At 43.4% G+C, this 23,339-nt stretch overlaps 1 protein-coding gene across 1 annotated transcript in view; it reads left to right on the top strand.

Annotated features, from left to right (window-relative positions):
- The first annotated feature begins 17,115 nt into the window (after positions 1 to 17,115).
- The window catches only part of htr2a (5-hydroxytryptamine receptor 2A), a 39,918-nt gene continuing 33,694 nt past the window's right edge, over positions 17,116 to 23,339 (top strand). The window contains exon 1 of the mRNA XM_022767316.1: positions 17,116 to 17,578. Within this exon, the coding sequence (XP_022623037.1) occupies positions 17,116 to 17,578 (463 nt within the window). The remainder of the gene's footprint in view (positions 17,579 to 23,339) is intronic.

Raw genomic sequence — 23,339 nt, 5'->3', positions numbered from 1 at the left:
GACCAGCTGTTGGGGGGGTATTTCTTTTCTTTTCATGTCGGTCCTCAGTGAAGGAGGAACAGAGCTCTTTATAAAGTGATTTTTCAGAACAAAAGCACAGAACAGTGAACAGTTGTTTCTCCCTGAATCAACAGTAATCACAGATTACAGATATCTGGGCGTCAGAAGCTTTTACTTCAAACCACAGACTGTAAAGAAAGATGGATGTCGCCGCACGCCGTGACGTCACCCACAGGTTTCTGAAGCTCAGAGCGAGCTGCTCCACCGTCGCCATCTTGGCAGTGTCTGACTCCGCCCTCAATGTCCTCATTTTTATTATTAATATTATTACACATGTGGTTGTTATCATATATTTTACATCCCTCTAGTCTGTGAATGTGATTTCAACGCTTGGTCAATCTGAATCTGAATAAACAAAGGTTTATAAATAAATAAAACAGCTAAATACAGAACAGAGACATAGATACAGGACAGGAGGACAGGCTGGCTCCACACACACACACACACACACACACACACACACACACAAACCCCTGTCCAAGTCACAGCTGAAGTTGACTGAGGTTTGAAGGTTTTTCGTGGCCCAGGCTCGTGTCATATTTGGAGTCATCTACCGTAAAAAAAAAAAATGAAGACTTCTCAGAAATAAAAATAGTTAAACTCTCCAGGAGAAACATTTCGTTAAAGAAAACACGGGAACCAGTTTCAGGGGTAAATACAGATTTTTATTTGCAGACCTGTGAGACTTCAACATGAGTGGAGGCTTCACCGTGCAGCCAGATACAGACTCGTCATTGACTCTCTGGAGCTTATAAATGTCACAGTAAGTGACATTACAGTAAGAAGCTTAGACTGAGTGTCTGCAGACCGTTTCTGACCAAACACAGCTGCTTTATCTTCATCGTCTGGTTTCTGAAGCTGCAGCGACAGTTTTCAAATGTCAGGACGACAGTGAACATCTCACAGACGTGTCCAACGTTCACGTATAAAATAATCATAATCTAGTTTCTCTGAGACTCCCATGGTGCCTTGCTCTTGTCGACGGCCAGTGACAGCCAGACATAATGATGACATCACTTTTTTAAAGTGCTTTTAAATGCCTCTCAGCTGATGCCTGATCTCCACTGAAGCCTGTGGTCTCCTTTGTTTCCTCTGCAGTGGTTCCTGACTTTGATTCGCTGAGAGAGAGAGAGAGAGAGAGAGAGAGAGAAAACTGTCACTCACTGTGATAATATAACAGATACTTGATATTTAATGCATTTCTTCACTGTAATTAGCGGAGCAGCGAAGCAGCAACTGCATCCAGCGGTTTGTTAAAGAGAGAAATGTTCACACAGTTCCAGTAGAAAAAAGGTTTGGGCCTCACTGTGGTCGCACTTCATTTCTACATCTCATATAGAGAGTGAATGTTCAGCAGCGACCTGACTCACAGGTGAACATGTGACTCATAAAGATTATTCAAGTGACAAACTGAGAAAACAGGAAGTAACTGCAGAAACTCTGACGGTGTTCATCTCTTTGCTTTTATCAATAAGTAACTTTTTTGTGTTAAAGCATTTTAATAACTATTTTCCCCACTGACATTGAGACATGACTAATATTAAACAACATGAATATTTAATGAGCCTGCTGGACGACGCTGTGCTGTTATTTTTTATCATCATCCAGTGGATCAGATTTAGAAGACGTGAATCTTTTCTTCGTCTTGTCACAAAAGTTAAAGTTAAAAACCGCTGAACTACTGTATTCCTACGCACGAGGTATCGTATTGTATCACTCCACAGATCAGCTGTTTGAGTCGGACAGAGCTAAGCGTAGGAATACGGTGGTTCTACGGTTGGAAAATGTAGTTCCAAAGTAGCTTCTTTTTTTTTTTTTTAGCCATTAGTCACTTTATTTTATGGATTTATTTTATTAGTATAATTATGTTGTAAATTGTATTTTTTATTCTATTTATTTAATTCTGTTCTTTTATCGTTAATGTTGTTTTTGCTTATGTTATTAAAGCTTTTTGAATCCGTCTTATTGAATCTCATTCTCAGCTTTCTTACTCGATTTGTCCTTTTTCTTTTCAGCTCATCGGTCTGTGAAGCTCTTTGAACTGCACCTGATTTGATTGATCCACGAAGCCTGGCGCCTACATTACCCATAATGCCACGTAACCACAGACAGTTATAGGTCTCAGATTCGGGTGTGTTATGCTACTAGTGGCTCGTGTTTGCATTTACAGTGAAGAGAGTCAAAGATCTGACCTGCTGGTGGCGCTACACGAGAAAGTGAGAGGATCATCGTTAAGGTTCATCCTCTGGGAACCATGAACGTCTGTGTAAAACGCTCCGGTCTGAATGTGACGGCGTCGTGCGGCAGGATTCAGTCTGATCCCGTCACATCACGTTTCCTGACGAAGAGACTGACAGTCGCTGGTGAAGGCAACAGCTTCCTCACCGAGTCTCATTCAGTGTGAATCAGCTCCGTGTCTGCGTCCTGACATTAACCTGCAGCTATCAGCCTGAAGACTTCCAACACTGTCCACCCTTAAATTAGCTTCTGCTTTATTCATTTTACTTCACTTTATTAGCTTGTTAACATTCATTCATTCCACTACTTATCTACTCAATGTTTAATATTTGAAGATATCACTGAATCTTATCTGATGTCACATTAATCACAGAGTGTAAAACAGCAGAGGTCACGTGACGACCAGCTGATATTAAACACTTCACATCACAGGGGGCTGTACAAAGTGGTTAGAGGAGAACATATGTGATTATGTATTTAATAATTAAGAGCTCGGGATCAGTGTAGTACCCGCTCTCTTAAGAACCTGGAAAGACTTCGGCGCTGCTTCAGGTTCTGGGTTCTGTCTCTTCACTGTTTTACGAGCCAGAACTTTTAGTCTTTGAGAAGGTGACACTGCTGGTGACATAAATATTTTTCACTTCCAAGCGCTGTTCAGTAGGTGAGTGCGTTTGGGTTCATGGACTTTTTAAATGTTGGTGTCCCTCCTCCTCAGCCTGTCTGTGGCAGCTCTTCAGGTTAGTGGCTTTATGAGTCTTTTTCATTTCTGAGAGAGAAACACAAAAGTCAGAACCACCCTCGAGAGACCACAAACTGAAAATGGCGTGACCCTGCTGACCTCTGTGTGAAGTGCCAGATGGCGACTCGCTGCCTGTTGAGTATTTTAAGCCGGTGTGTGAACTCGTCTGTGTCTCTCTGTCTCGTGTCCTGCAGGATCATTACGGACGCCGTCTGAGGCCGCTCTCGTCCTCCCTCCCAAAAAAGAAGAGGTTAATTACTCTCTTCCCTCCTCCGTCACATGTTTACACGAACGTGGACACACCACGACTCCCACTGAGCCGCCTGAAGGGCACTGGCTGATACGCAGTTTGATTGGCGGGTGATATTTGGGCGGGCGAGCCAGGGGGGAGAGAGAGAGTGTGACACACAAAGACTCTTGTATATGTGACCACAGGGAGGAAGACGAGGATGAACATATTTTTTTGTAGGTGCCCTGTAATAACCTCTGTTATGGCTCGTGAGGGACGTTCACCACAACAGAGTCGAATGGCAAAATAAAATAAAAAACTAGAATCGCCGCATCACGGTTGTATCCCTCCGCCCACCAACCAAGTCACAGGAAATATGGTCACAGTCGCTCCTTCCTGAGTTACATCGTTGGATAAAGGCCAGAGGTGTTTCTGTGATGTCACAGTGACGTTGACCTTTGACCTGGCGTCACCTCATTTTTATCCTTAGACATTTGAGTTAAATTGTTTCGTAACTGGCGAATGAATTTGTGAGTTTTGTGTGTGTTTAAGGATAGAGACGTGTTTAGCGAGGTCACAGTGTGCATTCACAAGAACGCCAGATCGCCGTGACCTTTGACCTTTGAAATCTCATCAGTTTTTTTGTTGAGTCCTAGTGAATGAAACCAAATCTAAATAAATTTCCTCAAGGCGGCCCAAACTGTGTTTTGTGAGGTCACCACGACGTTGATCTTTGACCTTTGACCCCCAAAATCTAATCAGTTCATCCTTAAGCCCCAGTGAATGTTTGTGCCAAATTTGAGTAACTGAAAATCAGTAAATCAGTTTCTGAATACAGGCTGTGTGCATTTCTCTGTGGACTGAGGCTTTGATACTTTCACAGTATTAATATAGAAGCTAGACCTGATCTATAATCACACTACACATGGACACAGACCTTTACACTGGAGGAGCTTTAACATGAACGTACTGTACAGAACGTCCAGGATGGACATGGCACCAAAGTTTTTTTAAAAGTTACATATTTTCAGTGGGATTTTAAACTTTCCCACTGACTCACTGTTAACATCTTCAAAGCTCACTTGTGTAATTGAATATTGTATTAAAAAGCAAAAAGGAGCCAACAGATGGAGTTTGAACTAATCCACTGTGTAATCATTATTTATTCTGATGGACTCTCGAACCTGATTACTATTCATCCTGTTGAGTGTTTACTCTGCAGCGCTGAGGCTGCTGGGACAGGGGTCAGCGGTCGGGTCCAGACGCCGCTCAGTTTGTACTCACACAGCAGCGTCCGTCTGTCGGTCTGTGGTTTCTAATCTCTGTCTGTCTGTCAGTCCAACACCGGTGGGGTCTCCGGACAACTGCTGGACACATTTCAATGAGATTCAGTTGCATACATTTATGAATCAACAGCGAATAAATTAAACCTAATGACCTTGAGCTTTTATCTTTCTCCAACTAAAACACAAGTTCCGCTGTTAGCATGCTAACCTGCTAACATCAGCGTAAAGCCTGAGAGAGACAACGGCAGCATTACTGGCGAGGAGCTGCAGACGCCTGAATGATGCAGACAGTCTGAGTTCAGTTGTATATCACTGCACAGTTTCATTAACACTCCTGCAACATCAAAACAAGCACACTGTAGTTTATAACGTCTGACTGATCCGGCAGGGATTCCCAGTTCAGGGTTAAAATTGGTCTTGATCCACATTGTGTCACATCTGAAGTGAACCGGAGTCGTGTCAGGCTCAGCCGATGGGAGAAGGATGATCACTGAGGGTGATCGCTGGTTAGAAAGACAAACCTCAGCTCAGGACGCTGTAACCCGCCAACAACAACGGACTCCACAGAGTCAGAAACCTGGTCTTCTTAAAGGACGGCGTGGTTGAAAGTATGAGAGCTGAAGAAAAACACGACCATGACCAGGAGTTCAGACGTGTCAGGCTGAAGTATTTACTGCAAGATGACGCATCACAGACTGAACCATGAGCAGTGCAATGACAGCGAGTTTTCTGATGATGTCTTATCCAGCAGGGCATTTATAACCCAGATGCCCCTTGACCTTATCTCACTATTGTCATTGTTATTGTCACTTATCTGGAGCTGGATGTGGGCGGTTCTTTCTAAGTTGTGCTTCTCCCTGCATTCTTATGTCAGAGACCTTGGTTACCATAGCTATAGGACAGAGCTGGCTCCAGCATGAGCTACCGTTCATAATAATGGTTACACAGCGAACCATTGTGCAATTCTTGAAATGCGAGTGAGTCCTACAAAAACTCCTTCACAGATAAGTTCACCTTTTTAGGTTCCTGTGTGAAACCTGAAAATGTTTTGATCGCTGTAATCATTCCTCCTGTTCATACTCATTCAAACACAGTCCGTGCACCACCATCGCTGTAATGGATTTTTAATCCAGAAGAGGCACATTTGATTTGATTACCTCAAACTACTGAAGCCTTGTGTATTCTTACCCAGAGCACTGGAAGGATTGTGCATTACTTCGCACATCATTGGGATTAATATCATATTCCAGATGGATCTTTTAATGGCCAGTATGAACAGGAGGAATGATTACAGCGACCAGAAACTGCTGCTGTATAATGTCCATATGTCAGTGTTGTTTAAAGCTCCATGTTTCTTCTTCTGTGTTTTATTTGAAGTGTTGATCCATCAGAAGATATAAAAACCATCTCAGTGTAGTTTTACATCTCCTCTCTCAGGCTTCTCTCTGGAGCTCTAGTAACAACAGGTCGGTGAGCCAATCAGAAGAGAGGAGGCTCTGAGCCTCTCTTCTGATTGGCTGACTGTTTTCTGAGTGATCCAATAAAAATAAAGCAGATTTCAGGTAAAAACACTCAGAGAAACCAAATCCTGCAAGGTTTGGATGGTGGGTCCAGGTGGGCGGGGCTTGGTGACTGCTTTGTTGTGACATCACAAAGTTCCAGAAGTCCTGACGGCTGGTTTTAAGGCTCAGTTTCTGAATACAGGCTGTGTGCATTTCTCTGTGGACTGAGGCTTTGATACTTTCACAGTATTAATATAGAAGCTAGAGCTGATCTATAATCACACTACACATGGACACAGACCTTTACACTGGAAACAGATTTATATGTAAGAAAAGAACAGAAATTCAAAGTCAGTAAACTGTGGGAAAGTTACAGGAAGTAAACATACAAGTATAAAATAAATACAAACGTCATTTTCAACTTTTTTATCCAGTATTACCATCCAGCTTTGTATTAGTCCGTCATCTTGAACACAGCAAGACAATAACTTTTCTCTAATTAACCAAAGAGCCAGATGGATGAGTCACATCAACACATCAGGTTTGAGTCTGTGGTGCAGAACTGATCACAGACCAGAGCTGTCATCTGTGCACAGCTGGACGGCAGTCACACCTCCGAAGATGCAGGTGAGCAGGACAAGACGAGACTTCAGCTCAAGACACACGACAGGTATGGACTTAAATGAGAGGCAGAGAGATGGTTGACAGATGTGTGACAGCTGTGAGCTATTGCTGCTCCTGCAGGGAAGTGAGGGCGACTGACTCCCACACAAATGTGTACAGTATGTTCGTATAGTTGTTACATAAGAGAAGCAGCTACAAAGAAGGATTTCTGCATCACAGCCTTGCAGCAAGTCTATCTGTGTGTGTGTGTGTGTGTGTGTGTGTGTGTGTGTGTGTGTGTGTGTGTGTGTGTGTGTGTGTGTGTGTGTGTGTGTGTGTGTGTGTGTGTGTGTTTGTCAGGATTTGTCCAATTACCCTTTATTTTGAAATGTGGCTCGATTCGTACTTCCTGGTTCTGCTCCTGGTGATCAGAGAGGAAACACTCAGCTTCTTATTTCACTGAGAAACATTTAAAACTCAGACGTTGATGAAAATGATGTAAAGAGTTCCCGCAGATCAAAGCGTCCAGGTTCTGTGGCGGCGGAGCAGGATGTGTGGATGAGCTCAGTCTGAAGCGGCGGCAGATTCATTCATTAAAATATAAAAGTGAGTTTGGTGAAGCGATGCTGTTAAACGTAGAATCACGCTTTGATTTTTGCAGGTAAATAACTTCAACACGGTGTGAAGCCTGACGACCCTCGAGTCTCTCAGTTTTTCTGCCTCTTAATAAATTTGACGGACACAGTCTGTGGATTTAAAAAGACGAATAGATGAAACCTTTTTCTAATTACTAATTAGTTTCTGCTGGATTTAATTGAGCTTTAGACACATGCATGTGATAACGTGAGTAATTAAAGTGAGACTAACTAATAAAAGGATTTTCATATCGGACATTATCTGCAAAACCCTTGACTTGGTTAAAACAGTTCCTTACAGCACCTGTGCACTGCAGCTATAAAATGGTTGATGTTGGGGAAATACTGCATTTAAATGTTAATGTTGGTTTAGCTCCAGACAAACGTTCAGTCATTCATTCAGTCTGTGTCTTTTGTAAAACTGAAGAGTCACATTTCCAAAAGTCAGAGACAATAATCACTGAAACAGTTCCCCCTTTGTTTGGAGGCTGGTTTTCATTCTTAACTCACTTTAATTCGTTTCTCATTGATTCTTTATTAAGTTTCATTCAGTGTTCACTGTGCTTCAGTAATGGCCACACAGACACCGTATCAATACGCCGGCCTAATCACACCCAATAAAACCACCTAGCCTGAAATATAACGATGAAACATGGTGTAGTTTAAAAAAGGAGGAGAGAAACAAAGTCCAGTTTCACTGGACCAGAGAGAAACAATAAAAAAGTTTGAGTGTTTCTCTTCACTGCTCTAAATCTCTTCAGTGGCTCCATTTTATTTCTGCTTTAATTAAACTCCCTGCTCAAAACTTAATAAAGAACTGATCAGTGACAAAGACACATGATGCTGGAGGAGCCACGTCATGTTTAATGAGCGGGACGTGATCAGGTGATGTACTGATGGAGAAACACTTTAACTATAATAAACTAGAATAAATAAATAAACACAAAACATCCACAAAAATAACAGATAACAAGTGACACACGCAACAAAGAGTGGGTCAAAAGACGGATTAAAGGAACAGCTGGATGAACACGAGCAAACAAAGAGGGTGTTTAAGTATTAATGAATCATTCAGTGTCTTTAGTTGCTGAGCTTCATCTCTTCACCGACCTTTCAGTCAGCAGGGAAACAGCTGCACCTGTGAGGACAAACACTGGGCTGCGTTCAAGATCAGCAAGGTTGACAAAGCGCTTCAATCACATCTTTTAGGTTCGTGTAACCTAGAAAACATTAAACTAATGAAACAATTTAAGAATTAAAGACATAAAAAAAACCAAATATATACTTTAAAAGAAGAAGGTAATTACAACTTTAACTCCACAGTTTCACACAAACAGTTAAAGACTCTGACGAAAATACGGTTTTTGTCCATATGATGTTTTTATATAATACAAGACGTGTGAGTGTCTCCCCCTTGAACTGCAGTGAACCAATGACAGTCTCATAACAACAGATTCATACGTCCGAGACCTGAGGAACCAATCCTGTCAACTTGTGGGGACAGGGGGGCGGGGCTTAATACACCTGAAAACATGTCAGTACAGAGAGAGAGAGAGAGAGTTAGCATTAGCACAACCGCTAACACTGTGTCAGGCAACAGTACAACATAAACGAATAAAAGACGCTAACTGTGCTAACTGTTCTGATGTACTCTCTGCTCTCTCACCTATCCACCTGGAGCAAGCAGGCGGTGGGCGGGGCTCAAGGCCCGATCAAGACTACTCAACCAGGAAGTAAGAGGAGATGAGCCTCAGGCCCAGTTTTCCATCTGTTTTCACTTTTTATTTGGGAAAACCAGGAGGAACTTTAAAATACCAACAAAGTATTATTACTGCAGTTTGTCCAAATGACTCATGAACTGGCAGCGACGCCACATTTCTACACTTTAATTAGCCAGAAAACTTAGTTTTAAGTCTCTGTGGGTGAGTTTCTCATGGATACTGCTCCACCGCTCTCTGCCTCACACACACACACACACACACACACACACACACACACACACACACACACACACACACACACAGTATGCCATGTATTAATCAGGCTGAGTCCAGATAATGTAAAGAAAGGAAAAACATTTCAATAAAAACAGAATCTGTATCAATGAAAAAAAAACACGTCAGCACGTCAAATTAAAACGTCAGTTTTACCAAAACTGCTCTGAAACCTCCGTCAAACCTCCGTCAGGTCGAGACGTACGAACTGGTCAAACACAGAGCAAATGTTTGCCAACACACACATAAAGTACACAGTGTGTGTGTGTGTGTGTGTGTGTGTGTGTGTGTGTGTGTACAGCACATTTCAGAGGAGTGTGTTCCCGTCACTGAGGTTTCAGGTGACTGACAGCTTTAACTGGCTGAGACTTGAGGCGGCAGCGTGAAGGAAATAATGTAAATACACTTTTCATAAAGAGCGGCGTCAGAAGTCCCTCTGTGTAAACACACGTGGATCCAGATTAAAGTCCTTTCATACCGTCTGATCTGATTCTTCTATTTATCTAAATGTTGATTAAACAAGAATCTGACAGGTTTGATTTTCCATGAGCCACTTGATCCAGATACTTCAGCTCCTGGTTCAAGTTTATAAGCTTCAGTTGTTGATGTGAATAAAGGACTAAATGGGAGAATGTGATGAGGAAGCTGATGAGAGGATGTCTCACTCTGTCGGATTTATTGGGACCGCAGCTCACACTCTGATTGGACAGTGGTGTTTCAGGGCGGAGCTCAGTTCAACAGACTAAGTAATTCCAAAACGTTATTGTGGGATTAAGTTTTATTTTATTACACACATTAATTATTCACTTTTTATCAAAATATTTTTACGTGTGACATTTGAGTCACCTATAGGAGCGACTGTAGTTTGAGTTCCTACCTGCTTGTGTTGCAGGGGACACACTCAGAGTGACACGTGCCTGGCCACTGGAAATCAGCTGCATTTCAGCACTTCCTGTGCCCTGGTCCTCAAGTCTGTGGGTTTTTGGTTCGATGTCTTTTTACAAGAAATGAATCATGGGAGCTGAACTTTTCAGATGGAGTGATGAATAAATATTTCCTATCTGATGGAATTATTTTGGTTTCATCACACTTCACCTGCTGATAGCACCAGAGGATGTGGCCTTTATCAGGCCTTATAGTGCTTTAACCACCTGCCTCACAGCAATAGGGTTTATATATGAATATATATAGTATATTTATATTGCCTATAATACTGTTTTTGTACACTTGAGCTTTGACTGGATCTTTTAATGACTTCATCTTCTTCTGCAGCAACTGGAGAATCAGCTCCACCAGCTGTTTATCTCAACATGCCCAACTCCTAATATTCACATAACAGGAGTGGATATAAATACACTTTAATATGATTTTCTTTCCCCCCTCCAATTTAATGTAAATTTGCTTAAAGTACGGGTCCTGTATTTTCCAGATTATTTCCTGGAAACTTTCCTCATCATTTTCTAAAGAATCAGCTGCAGTTTGGCTGTGAACTAAAAGTTTATTTTTAAAAAAAGGTAAAAGGAGAAAGTGTTAATTATATATTTAAAAAAACACGGTTTAAGGTAGTTCATTAAATCATGGAGTTGCCTCTTGTTATTTTACAGGTCTGTGGAAATTAAGATAGAAGGTCCATGTGTAGTGTGATTATAGATCAGCTCTAGCTTCTATATTAATACTGTGAAAGTATCAAAGCCTCAGTCCACAGAGAAATGCACACAGCCTGTATTCAGAAACTGAGCCTTAAAACCAGCCGTCAGGACTTCTGGAACTTTGTGATGTCACAACAAAGCAGTCACCAAGCCCCGCCCACCTGGACCCACCATCCAAACCTTGCAGGATTTGGTTTCTCTGAGTGTTTTTACCTGAAATCTGCGATATTTTTATTGGATCAGTCAGAAAACAGTCAGCCAATCAGACGCACAAAGTTTTGCAGGTCTATCTGTCGTTTTGAAGACGTATGTTACACAACGCACCGTGACAGACAAAACACAAGCAAATACAGAAACTTGCTGCAGAGACGTCAGCGGAAGTGTTTCCATAGCGATGAATCTGGCTGTGTTGTTCAATGCTTTCTGCCTGCAGACGTCATGAAGACATGTAGAGCTAAATGTACGTGTGTTTGGTTTATTTGATTCAGACATTACAGCAGACATCAGCTGCAGTGTGTCGAGCTCTCAGGGCCACAGTGACTGTCAGTGTAACAACACAACTGTCTGACTGACTCAGCACCATCACCACAGTGTTCCCGCTAAATATCCTTAAGTAGCACAGTTAATTTGACCAGTTCTAAACGAGTCTGCGCTGAAAATTAAAAACACGGAGCAGCTTTAATTCGACAGTTTTCATCTGTCGCCGCTATTATTAAAACCTCATCAACGGCTTTTAGAGCCCAGAGGCTCAGACACTAACGGACTAACGAGGATATTAATGACAACACTGACATCAATATATCAGTGGGGGGCGGGGGGGACTAATATCTGCAAAATGTCAGCTTTTCAACAAATATGAGCCACAGTGTTCAGTTTCCCAGAAGTTCATGTGTTCATGCTGAAGATTTTATCCCAGTGAGAGAGTGACGCTTCAGACAAACAACTTTTTTCGGTGTCGTACATGACGTCTTCTTTTCCCTTGTCTCACCTGCCTCAGCCCTCTGTCCTGTAAACACACCTCTCACAAGGATATCTGAACTAGAAGTGCATCTGTCATGTTTCAGTGCATTACGACTGTGTGTGTTTCCTCCGCTCGAGCGCTTGTCTGGAGGATTTTGTTTATGTGTGAAGGATAACGGACAAACCGCCGCCGCCTCTCGTCCTCTTTATCTCCCTCCTGCTGACTCCGTGTTTATCTCTGCAGCTCATCTGCCGCTAAGTCTCAAATTATCTTTATCCCCCTGTTCTTATCTTATCTTTTCCTGCTTCTTTTAGTGCTACAAAGGCAGGTCAGTGTGTGTGTGTGTGTGTGTGTGTGTGTGTGTGTGTGTGTGTGTGTGTGTGTGTCCTGGATGGTTATCTTTTACAATCTCTCGGATGATGATCTTCCCATCCATACACCAGACTGCCAGTATATACAGTCAGCGTCTATTTGAAGTTGTAATCCTCTATATTTCCATGAAGTCCAGTCTATCTGATGTTACCTATGCTCAGATTATATATATAAATATATATATTTATTAGTTTTCATTAAATTTTTCCATTTTTAGTTGCATTTTCGCTGTAAACATGAAAAAGATCAGTGAGTAAACGCTGACGTACATGAACATTTAAACGTAACTGGTGTCAGAGAAGAGAAGAAAACAGACGTGTGGAGCGATGATGAGGAGGCTGAAACCTTCCTCACATTAACACAGGAAACCAACAGAAATGTCAGGTGGAGCTTTTTAACTGGATCTCTGTGGAGCTGGATTCAGTTCGTGCCGTAGTCTCACAGAGCCCGACCTGGAGGACGGTCTGTCGGCACCGTTACCATGGAGAAATTAAACACAACAGCTTGTTTTGCTTTTATTTGATGTGTTTTGATTTTAATTCCTTCATTTGATTGTGAAGCAGTTTGTGAAGAGCGTCTGTGAAAAGTGTTGCCTTAAACTCGTCTGGTTGTGGTTAAATGGTTAAAAAATAAATTTATATTTTTTATGTCTGATACATTCAGATTCAGCCTAGACACAGAAACTATAGTGGAAGGTGTCAGTGTTTATGTAATGTTACAGGATTGATGTCAATATGACATCAGCAGGTCTTTTCTTTGTCTATTTTTGCTGGAAGACACGTCACGTGAAAAATAGCCGAGACGCCAACACACCATACACACGCCACGCACACGTCACGCACACACCACGCACACGTCACACACACGCCACGCACACACCACGCACACGTCACGCACACGTCACGCACACACCACGCAGCGAGTGTGTCCCAGGCCTCTTGTTTGTCGTGTGTTTGACAGTTCCTGATTCTCTGAAGAATCCCAGTGGTTTAATGTGTGAATTCATCGTTCGTATGTAAAAGTAGTGGACCTAGAAAATGAAGATTCGATTGCTTTTCTTCACCATCTGTTCACAGGTGACTGATACCTGAGGCCTGGAGCAGGTGTCACTGTTATATATAACAGCCCAGATCAGATGTGTGTGAATAAAGCTGGGGAGAAAATGAGCTTCATGCCCAGTGTCAGATAGTATAAACAGAGCTGTGGCCGAGGCCTGGGCTGATTGATCCGGGAGTAAAGTTGTTGTGAGAGGATCTTTAATGGTGTAATTCCTGCTGCTGCTGCTGCCGCCGAACACAAACAGGCAGGAAACAAATAAGAAAACGGAAACAGAGCGAGAGAGACAGAGGTGGAGAGTCTGACAGACCGTCTGAATGAGACTGGGTAAATGAGAGACACAGAGAGTGGACGAGGGAGACAATAATTACCCCGCTGACTGGGAGGGGGGGGTGGAGGAGACCCACAGGGTGCACTCTGGGTCCTGGTGTAGTTCCTTCAGCAGCTACACAGAGACATTTATATTTTATATTTATAATGATCAAAAAAACCCAATTACTTACATTAATGTTCAAATTACCATGGTAACAAAATAAAAGCTGCTTTGTGTGATTTCGTGTGTAACCTCTGTGTCAATGAAGCTGATGGGGAGAGGAGATAAAGAGGACATGTCTCCTTTATACAAACAAACAGTGGGTTTATAAATAAAAATAGTGAACAGAACTGTCCCTTCTCTGATATTCTTCTCTTACAAGAGAAACTAGAATCACCTCCTCACGGCTGTATCCCTCCGCCAACCTGCCAACTTACAGGAAATGTGTTCACAGTCTCTCTGTCCTGAGTTACAGTGTCGAATAAAGGCCAGAAGTGTTTTGGCAGAACATTATGATGTCACAGGGAAGTTGACCTTTGACCTTTTGGATATAAAATGCCCATTTTATCCTTACAGATGTTTGGGTTCACTTGTGTCATAATTTGGTGAATGAATTCGTGAGTTATGGCCAAAAACAGGTTTTGCGAGGTCACAGTGACCTTTGACCTTTAATCAGTTAAAGTGCAAGAAAGGAAGTTGAGAAAATGAAGGCAGTGGAGCAGTGAACAGTTGAGCTGCTGTGTTTGGCAGCATCAGTGGTGGAGATGCTGTTTCTGGAGAAAAGAACACGACTGATGAAGTGTCCAAAAAAATAAAAAATAAAAAAGGTTTGATCTCAAATCTGAAGCTAAAACGATTATAACACAGAAGAGAGACCGTGACCACTGGAGGGAGAGAGGTTTGCCCAGAGTTATCTGAGCTGCTCCAGCGCCTCGCAGCCATTATCAGTGAGACAGCACAGCCATCAGCTGAGCGTCTGGACTCAGACCTGGGCCCCGTGTCAGCGCTCTGATCTCCTATCTCAGCATCAGAGGGTGAGCTCGGTTCTGCAGAATTAATACAATTAGACGCCAGCAGTTTATCTGCGAGCTGCAGCTGTGAAACAAGGCACGTTTAACATGAGAGCGCCAGTGTGTTGGTTTGTGGTGAAAATTTAACCATCACTTTGGTAATGTAGACTGAGTGAATAGACTGCGACGGTTTGATTTTGATCTTTTCTCCCACAGATGAACTCCCTCTGAGGCGACCAACAGAGAATCTCTTTTATTTTTTAAACTGCGAATTCAAATTCAAAATAGTGCATTTGAACCTCTGTGAGCTGAACTCTGAGCTCTATTAAAGCTGCAGTAACAGGGTTTTTCTTTTTGGCCACTTGGGGGCAGCAGAGGGGAAAAATAAACACAACACTGACGTAATTATTCAGTTTATATGTTGAACTTATGTTGTTACGTGTTACAGATCAACACGGTGATTCACGTGTTGTGGCGTTTGGCAGGAATTCCGTGGCGTTCCCTGACGCAGCGGGGTCGTACGAGTGTTTTACAGAGAGGACGACGGGTGATGTTGTCCATGGTTTTCTTTGAGCTCTGTGTTTGGTCTCCACCGCCTCCTGAGGGAAACATCTGGCTCTGCAGCTGCTAAATGCTGCACTGTGTTCACCGGCTGCTCTCTGACTGAGCAGGTAGAGGACAGAGGCTGATTACAGATGTTTTTTCTGAAGACGTAGACGTACAAATGTAAAAAAATAATTTAACATCAGGTGAAAAACAATCAGATCTGTGCGGAGCAGTGAGGAGGAGGACGCTGGAACCTTCCTCACACTAATACATGAAAAAAACATTAATGTCAGATTTGCACCTTTTGAGTTTTCACTGGAGAATTTGATCCAAGATCCAAAATTTGTTCCTACATTTGGATGGAAACTTGACTGGAGGGAGAGAGAGGCAGCAAAGACACAGGAAGGTTCAGAGAGAGAGAGAGAGAGAGAGAGAGCAGTTGACTTGAGGAGAGAGAGAAACCAGAGAGAACAGGACTCAGCAAAAGGAGAGAGAGAGATGCTTAAAGAGAGAGAGCGAACCAATACGGTACGAGGGAGAGAGACCCTGAGTAAAGAGAGAGAGAGAGAGAGAGCACAGGGGATCCCAATGAGAAAGCTGCAGAGAGAGAGAGGGAAGCTGCATTCAGCTCCTGATCATCACTGAAGGAAACTCACCAACTTACCGACACCTGAACACCACATGAAACCTCTTCAGAGATTTCCCTCTTCTTCTTCTTCTTCTTCTTCTTCCTCCTCCTGCTTTTTATAATTTCTCTCTCTTTTACGAAAGTGATACAGAGTAAGAGACGTGGAAATACCCCCCGAGGAAAAGATGAAGGTTTTATAAACTGCAGATTTACGGAGCTGAAGGAATCCTGAGGTGATTTTAAGGAGGATTTGGAGAGCGACTGACGGTTTCCACCGCGGGGATTACGCAACCCGGAGAAGGAACAATTATAAAGGAGAATAAAAGATCTCTGGAGGCTGACACTGTTTTTGGACACAGGAATGTTTCTATTAAGAGTCTGGACCAAACTGACGTGAGTGTGTGTGTGTGTGTGTGTGTGTGTGTGTGAATGAAAAAGAGAGAAGGGAAAGTTAGGATAACACACACACACACACACACACACATACATGCACATGTCAGATATCATCATGTTCATCATCCATCTCTATCTGCTGCCGTCGCATTCTCACAGGTGCAGGGACGAGCTCAGACAAGACAACAAGGTTTTTCACACACGTCCCTGAAAGACACACACACCGTAGTTACATGTGTGCAGGTATGTAGTTCAGAGGGGAATCCCACCTTCACACGATACCTCTGAACTCATCGTGACAATCTGCATCAAAGTGACAGAAGCTGAATGTTCTTGTGTGTTTGCATCAGGAAACTCAAAGACCGGAGGTCACGGTTTCTCTGTTTGAAGCGACACATGATGATGATGATGATCCGTAACATCCCGGACTTCGAGGATGAGATTTGATTTTTATTTTCTGAAGTGACTGAAGACGTGAGTTAAAATCAGTCCAACGTTTGGTTTGGAATATTTCACCCGGAGACAAACGGGATCACTTGTTTCTGCTGTGTATTTTTCCCGAGGCTGTGCACACGGCGACGGCGTCCTTTGAGACTAAACAGCTGCTCTTTTTGTTGCACCTAATTCAGCAACGTGTCTGTTTCTGTTTCCCCGCGCGGAGAAGATCATCTGTTGATCCTCTCACAGACAGTTCAAGGCCGGAGAGTTTTCCTCCGAGACGATGGAGTGAACGAGAGATGGGACGTATCGCGTTACGATCCGTTACTCGAGTGATTCACCTGGACAGCGGAGCGGGAGAGCGACTCAACCATGACCAGACTTTTCCTCGCTCTTGTTTTACTCTGACCCGTTTTTCCAGGCAGCGCTCCTGAGGCGTTTGTGCGTCCACCAAGCTGACGCCATGAACCTGCGCGGTGGCAACGTGTCGGAGTTGATCACTAATGTCGTCAGAGCCGCCGCCGCTCCGGAGGCCAACCCCTGGCCTCCACGTGGACTTGAGGAAAGCACCCTACGGGTCAATAACGGGACAAACCCGGGGTGTCAAGGAAACGACGCGCTCCACAATGGCATCGACGCGCAGCTGGGGAACTGGTCTTTCCGTGAAGCCGGCGAGGAGGGGGCCGGCAGGATTTACGAGTCTCAGTGTCCTCCCCAAGAGATGGCGGCGGAGAAGAACTGGGCAGCGCTGCTGATCCTAGTCGTCATCGCCGTCACGGTCATGGGCAACATCCTGGTGATCCTGGCGGTCTCCCTGGAGAAGAAGCTGCAGAACGCCACCAACTATTTCCTGATGTCACTGGCGGTCGCTGACATGCTCCTGGGCATCCTGGTCATGCCGGTCTCCATGGTGACCATCCTCTACGGTAAGCACCGAGCGACACTGATATCGGGCTTCATTGAATTGACTCTCTGGTTTAGATCTGTGGCCACTTCAGGACTGATGCACGAGTGTGTGACGGTGCTGCAGGACAGAGAGAGAGCAGCAGTGATGGAGGTGTTGAGGGTTGTTGACAGTGATGTGTTTTATGAAAGTCTGTGCAGGGATGAATTGAAAGGAGCCCTTTAGGACAATAATGCAGCTGCTGTATCAGCAGCTTTAAAACTAACTTCAATGCAAATATTCAGCCGGGTCCAAAAAGGTCTGAAGCGGCGTCTGATTGGAAACGTGATCTCCGACTTTTGGAGCTGTGTGTGGAAATAAAACAGAAAGCAATTAAAGAAGGATGGAAAACATTTCCATTTTACACAGAGATAGAACAGGGCCGGATTCACCTGTTGGGGGGGGCGGGGGCAGGCACTTCCTGTTGGGACTCCCCAGCCCACCACCTGTGTGTGGAGTGTATTTCTCCTCCAAGGTCCCTTCACTCACATGTCACACTACTATTATTTGATCAAACTTTATTTAAACCTACACACGAGGTGAATTCAGAAAGTTAAGGAGGAACCTTTGCACTCAGGTGTTGGATTTAGATTCGACACGTCGTCTGTAACATCTGTAACATCTGCAACAGCCTTTACAGTCCGCATACTTGGCGCCCAACGATTTTGAAATGAGAAAACCAAAATCGGGGAAAAAGCTCGTTTCCATTTAGAAATAGAGGAACAAATGATGTGATTATTATAAATGGAAATTGGGAAAAGAAATACCTGTGTGGAAATCTCAATTTTCCGAGTTATATTAAAAAAGTAAAAAATAAAGTAGAGGTGAAATGAAAAAGGGGTTTGTGGGAGCTCATCAGAGCGGCACAGATGGATGATGACGTGTTTCTCCTTCTGTATACTTTCTCTGTTGACACTGAAGCGCCGCTATTCGCCACGATCTGACAGCTTCATACTGATGTTGTAGATTGTGTAAGTCTCATCTCGCACAGTGTGACACGCTGTAACACACACTCACACACGACTGGTGTCATCAGCTCAGTAAGATACTCCCAAGATGCTTTGCGCTCAGCTAACAGAGGTGATACCTCATAAGCTGCTTTTTGGCTATATTGTTATTTGCTCTATTGTTTAAATTCTATTATTGTCTATTCTCTCTTTCTAAGGATTTGTTAGTGGCAGTTACTTTCCCCAGTGTGGGACTAGTAAAGGAATATCTTATCTTAAAGTTTTATTAACTTTCCACAAACTGATATTGAACCTGATAATATATTTACTTCACTAAAATGTTCAGATCAATCAGTTTCTTAAATTGGCCTTTGATTATGTTCTAATAACGGATTACTCACCGACCTCTGATCTGCGGCTACGCTAACTGCTCCGCTTTGACTTAAATGCTAACATCAAGCTAACAGTCACGTTTAGCTGGACACAGTGAGTGAGAACTTTCACTAACTTCAGTGTCTGTCACTCCATGTAACATTTGGAAAGATATTTCAGTCTGAACGTCTCGTGTTAAAGCGAGGGGAGGAGTCAGGAGATCGCCAGCAGCGCTCGTCCTCTGGGGAACATAAACGTCAGTATGAAATTTCACGGAGGTTGAGATAGACAGTGTTTCAGTGTGGACCTGGCTCGAGCAGCTGACGCCGCCCTCCCCAGAGGGTAATAAATCTTGGAGGTATGAATACGGGGGGGGGGGGGGGGTTCTGCCCTCCACTCTGTATCTGAACGCCGCTGTCATTCAGGTGGCTGCTGATTTATGCTTCACTCTGTGAGCTTCAGGAAGTCGCCTCTCTCCTCTGCTCTCCCTCATTTTCTGTGTTTATCTGTCTGTCAATGCCCCCACACACACACACACACACACACACACACACAGCCGCTGATAACCCTGTCACACACACACACCTTCCACCGTCCGTCACTGTTGCCCATTTCCAGCTGATCCTCGCTTCCCTCTGTGTCTCTGTAAATGTCATGCACCGCTGCTCTCATAAGAAGCTTTAAGCCCTAAGTAGCAAATTCATTTGCATGAGGACGAGCACGGTAAATTAGTCAGCAGGAAGAGCGCCAGCAGGAAGAGCGCCTCCGAAAAGAACGACCCCCAGCGCTTATGACTCGCCTTCCCCCCCCCGTCTTTAATGAGGAGACAAAAGAACTCATTAGTGGCGCCCGCGCCAAACATAAACACACGCTGCAATTACTTCCTGGTTGTTGTTACACTGATTCATTCGGCGACTGGGAGAGCAAACACGGCATTGTCACAGGGTGAGAGGGCAGAACGATGATATCACAGAGAGGGAGGTCAGGGGCGAAGGGTGGACGGGGTTATTATTGAAGCTAAAGAGAAGATCACGGGCGAGATGGAGAAACAGGGCTGTGGCTGGTTATTAATGAGGTCGTGGATTAGTTTTGTGTTTGTGAAGATTGGATTATCAATGGGGTCATTAATGAGGTCACAGGTGATCACTGTTATACATGAGACTGGGTGAGATGATTAACGACATGATAATATTATAACTATGATGGATTGTGTTGAACCAGCAGTAAGACAAGCAACTGATACTGATGAAATATTTACTAATGCTTTCTAGAAAAGTTCTACTCCATTAATAATAACAACCTTTGGGTTGCCAGGTTGCGATAAATCCTCCTCCAGCACAACACTTTGTCTTTTTATCTTTTTAATTCATTAGTGAGGCGTCTCCGATGGACCATTTATCTTCTAGAAAAATGGCTGCAGGACACCTGGACTAAAACCCATTAAAGTTGCATCCAGTCTGCAGGTCTCTGTCCATGTGTAGTGTGATTATAGATCAGCTCTAGCTTCTATATTAATACTGTGAAAGTATCAAAGCCTCAGTCCACAGAGAAATGCACACAGCCTGTATTCAGAAACTGAGCCTTAAAACCAGCCGTCAGGACTTCTGGAACTTTGTGATGTCACAACAAAGCAGTCACCAAGCCCCGCCCACCTGGACCCACCATCCAAACCTTGCAGGATTTGGTTTCTCTGAGTGTTTTTAGGCTAAATCTGCTATATTTTTATTATGTTACTCAGAAAACAGTCAGCCAATCAGAAGAGAGGCTCAGAGCCTCCTCTCTTCTGATTGGCTGAACTTTAAATCCTGTTTCCCGTAGTTTTAGTAGAAACAACAGTAGACATGATTCACTTTGTTCCAGACTGAAATTTCACAACATCTTTTGGATGGAAAACTTCAGGTGTGCTTTGTGTTTGATGCTAACAACACGCTAATACCTGCTAAACATCAGCATGTTAGCATTATCATGAAGCCCCTCACGGAGCTGCTAGCATGGCTGTAGACGCTTAAACACATCTTGTCCAACAAGGACCACAGACACCAGCTATGAGTTTTTCATCACTTCATAATGAGTGTAAGTTTTTTGCTGAAGCTTCCAGGGTGATTCTCTTTTCCCTGTCGATGTGTCGTCATATATCTGAGCTGAGTTGCTGTTTCCCACTCAGCGTTTGGCCGGTAAACTGATAAATATCTGCTGATAGGTTGCGGATGATGTGTTTGTCCTGTCTGCCCACTTTGGCGGGAGGCCCAGTAATGATTTGGAAATCCTGTTCGACTAACAAATCTATTAGGCTAAAACAAATATCCCGAGTGTCCTGGGAAATTTGGGATTAAGTCGGCAGCGGGGCTGAGTGGACACTGTGGACGGAGCTTGTTTCATGTCTATTATACATGAAAGGCAAATAACCTTTTCCTCGCTGTGAAGTTTTAATTGTGTGTCTCCTCGTCCGCGCCTTGTTTTCTTCTTCCATCCTCCAGAGATGAGCTGTCATAATAAACTCGACAGACTGAGGCGCTTCCTCACCTCGCACGATCCTCCTGACGCTGCTCTCAGCGCTTTAAACAGCTTGAATAACTGAAGGGTTTCACATGACTGGAACTTGCACCCATGATAGTTGAAGTTGTAGAGTTAAGGGCCTTGATTTAATTATCTATCATCAAAAAATATATATATAGAAAATGATGGTCATTGCCTCTTTTAACAGATGGCTCCTGCATAATTTTGGACATTTCTTTGAAGAAAATGCAGAGACGTTCATTTTCCCCAAGGAGATTGACAGCACTTTGAAATCTGTTCGTTTTAAGGTGAGTTAGACTCTGACCTTGTCACCATACGGCAGATTTAGATGGTAACATTAAGATGATTTTGGTAATTTATCACATTTGTGGCACTTACTGGCAAATCAGAGCGGCAGAAATAATCTGTGTGAGCCGAGTTAAAGTTACTGCAGTGTGAAAATGTTTGGATCCAGAGAACTGACAGAATCCTTCAGAGAAACTTAGTTAATTGGCAAACTTGAATATTAAACAGGGAACTCACAAATAGAAACATAGTAGTAAAACCTCTTTAAGCCGTCCCTCCAGAAAGTCACAATGTCAGAACAATTAACGCAAATTCAACCAATCTCTTCACATTTTTTGTCCAATAGCCACAATTTTTCCACATCATCATAGTTTCCCACGAGTTGAACCAATCGGACCACTCCCTCCGCAAAACCCTGATGTACGTCACCAAACTCACTTCCTTCTGGTTCTGGTTCCTTTCTGGTGTTGATGCATGTTGTGAAGCTGCCGACGTGTGCGACATGAACGTCTCACATTTACCAACAAACATCACTGTTAAAGACCGTGTGAAGCGATTCCCCCGATGTTCTGCACGATGAAGGCTTAAATAGTTTTGTAACGCTGCAACAGAAGCAAAGATGTAGAGCTGCCGGAACGACGCTCCGCTCTGTTTTTATTCTCCCGATGAAATAAAATATCTACAGTTCACGTAATCCATTTAAAACGCTTGAAGATCCGATCATCACTAAAGAGTCCGTCGTGAAGAGAGCCGATAAAAACAAATGAAACGGTCAAAGTTGTCATATTGACATTTAAGGTGTATCGATTGATTTCCAAATGTCAATCAAGCATCAAGTAACACTCAAGAAAACATTCCACCTTAAGAGTCTCCGGTAGCCGCCAGAAGCCTCTGAGCTGCTCAGCACATTCGCACTGGTACAAAGTGCCTTCGATTTTTTAATGATCTATCATTATTCTAATGAATAATAATAATAATAATAACAATTAATGCTGTCGTAGAATTAGGACACATAGATATGTGATGATGTCTAGAAGAATCTCTACGGGAACCAGAGATCAATCTTCTGGTTTTTCTGTGTTAATGGGAAAACATCAGTCAGTGCTGGTTTGAGTCCGACTGGGGACCTCTGCGATTATGCACATGTAATCTGATCACTCCGGCGAACGATCTAGATGCTCTGATCATGTTATTCTTAGCCCTTTAAAAAAGGGATTATCATGTTCTTAATTATTCTTAGTCTTAATTCTTCAATCCTATTTTCTGTGTCTTGCTCTGCCGTCAGATTAATGCTGCCAGTGTGAAATAAATAGATGACTGCAGGGACTGAGCGAACAGAGAGCGAGAGATTCTGCTTCTCTTACTTCCTCTTTACTGAATCAGCCTCCTCAATGGGAGCAGTTTGCCCCCCCCCCCAGTTCCACTCAGGACGGGGCTTTTGTAATTCAGTTGCTCAGTAATCAGAGCCTTCACTAGAGGCAACAGTGAAAAACAGAGGACCTATGGGAACAGAGTCTTCCAGTGGACGCTTGCCGAGTCCTCGGTCTGCCAGCTCTGCTTCAGTCCCACCTCTGAGGCACAGAAACTTCATGTCGTATTGATTTTCTGTGAATTTTGGGTTCA

The sequence above is a fragment of the Seriola dumerili genome, unplaced genomic scaffold (genome assembly GCF_002260705.1).
Source record: "Seriola dumerili isolate Sdu_G_001 unplaced genomic scaffold, Sdu_1.0 BDQW01001125.1, whole genome shotgun sequence".
In the NCBI taxonomy this organism is placed as follows: domain Eukaryota; kingdom Metazoa; phylum Chordata; class Actinopteri; order Carangiformes; family Carangidae; genus Seriola; species Seriola dumerili.
This window is presented reverse-complemented; position numbering and strand designations above follow the sequence as displayed.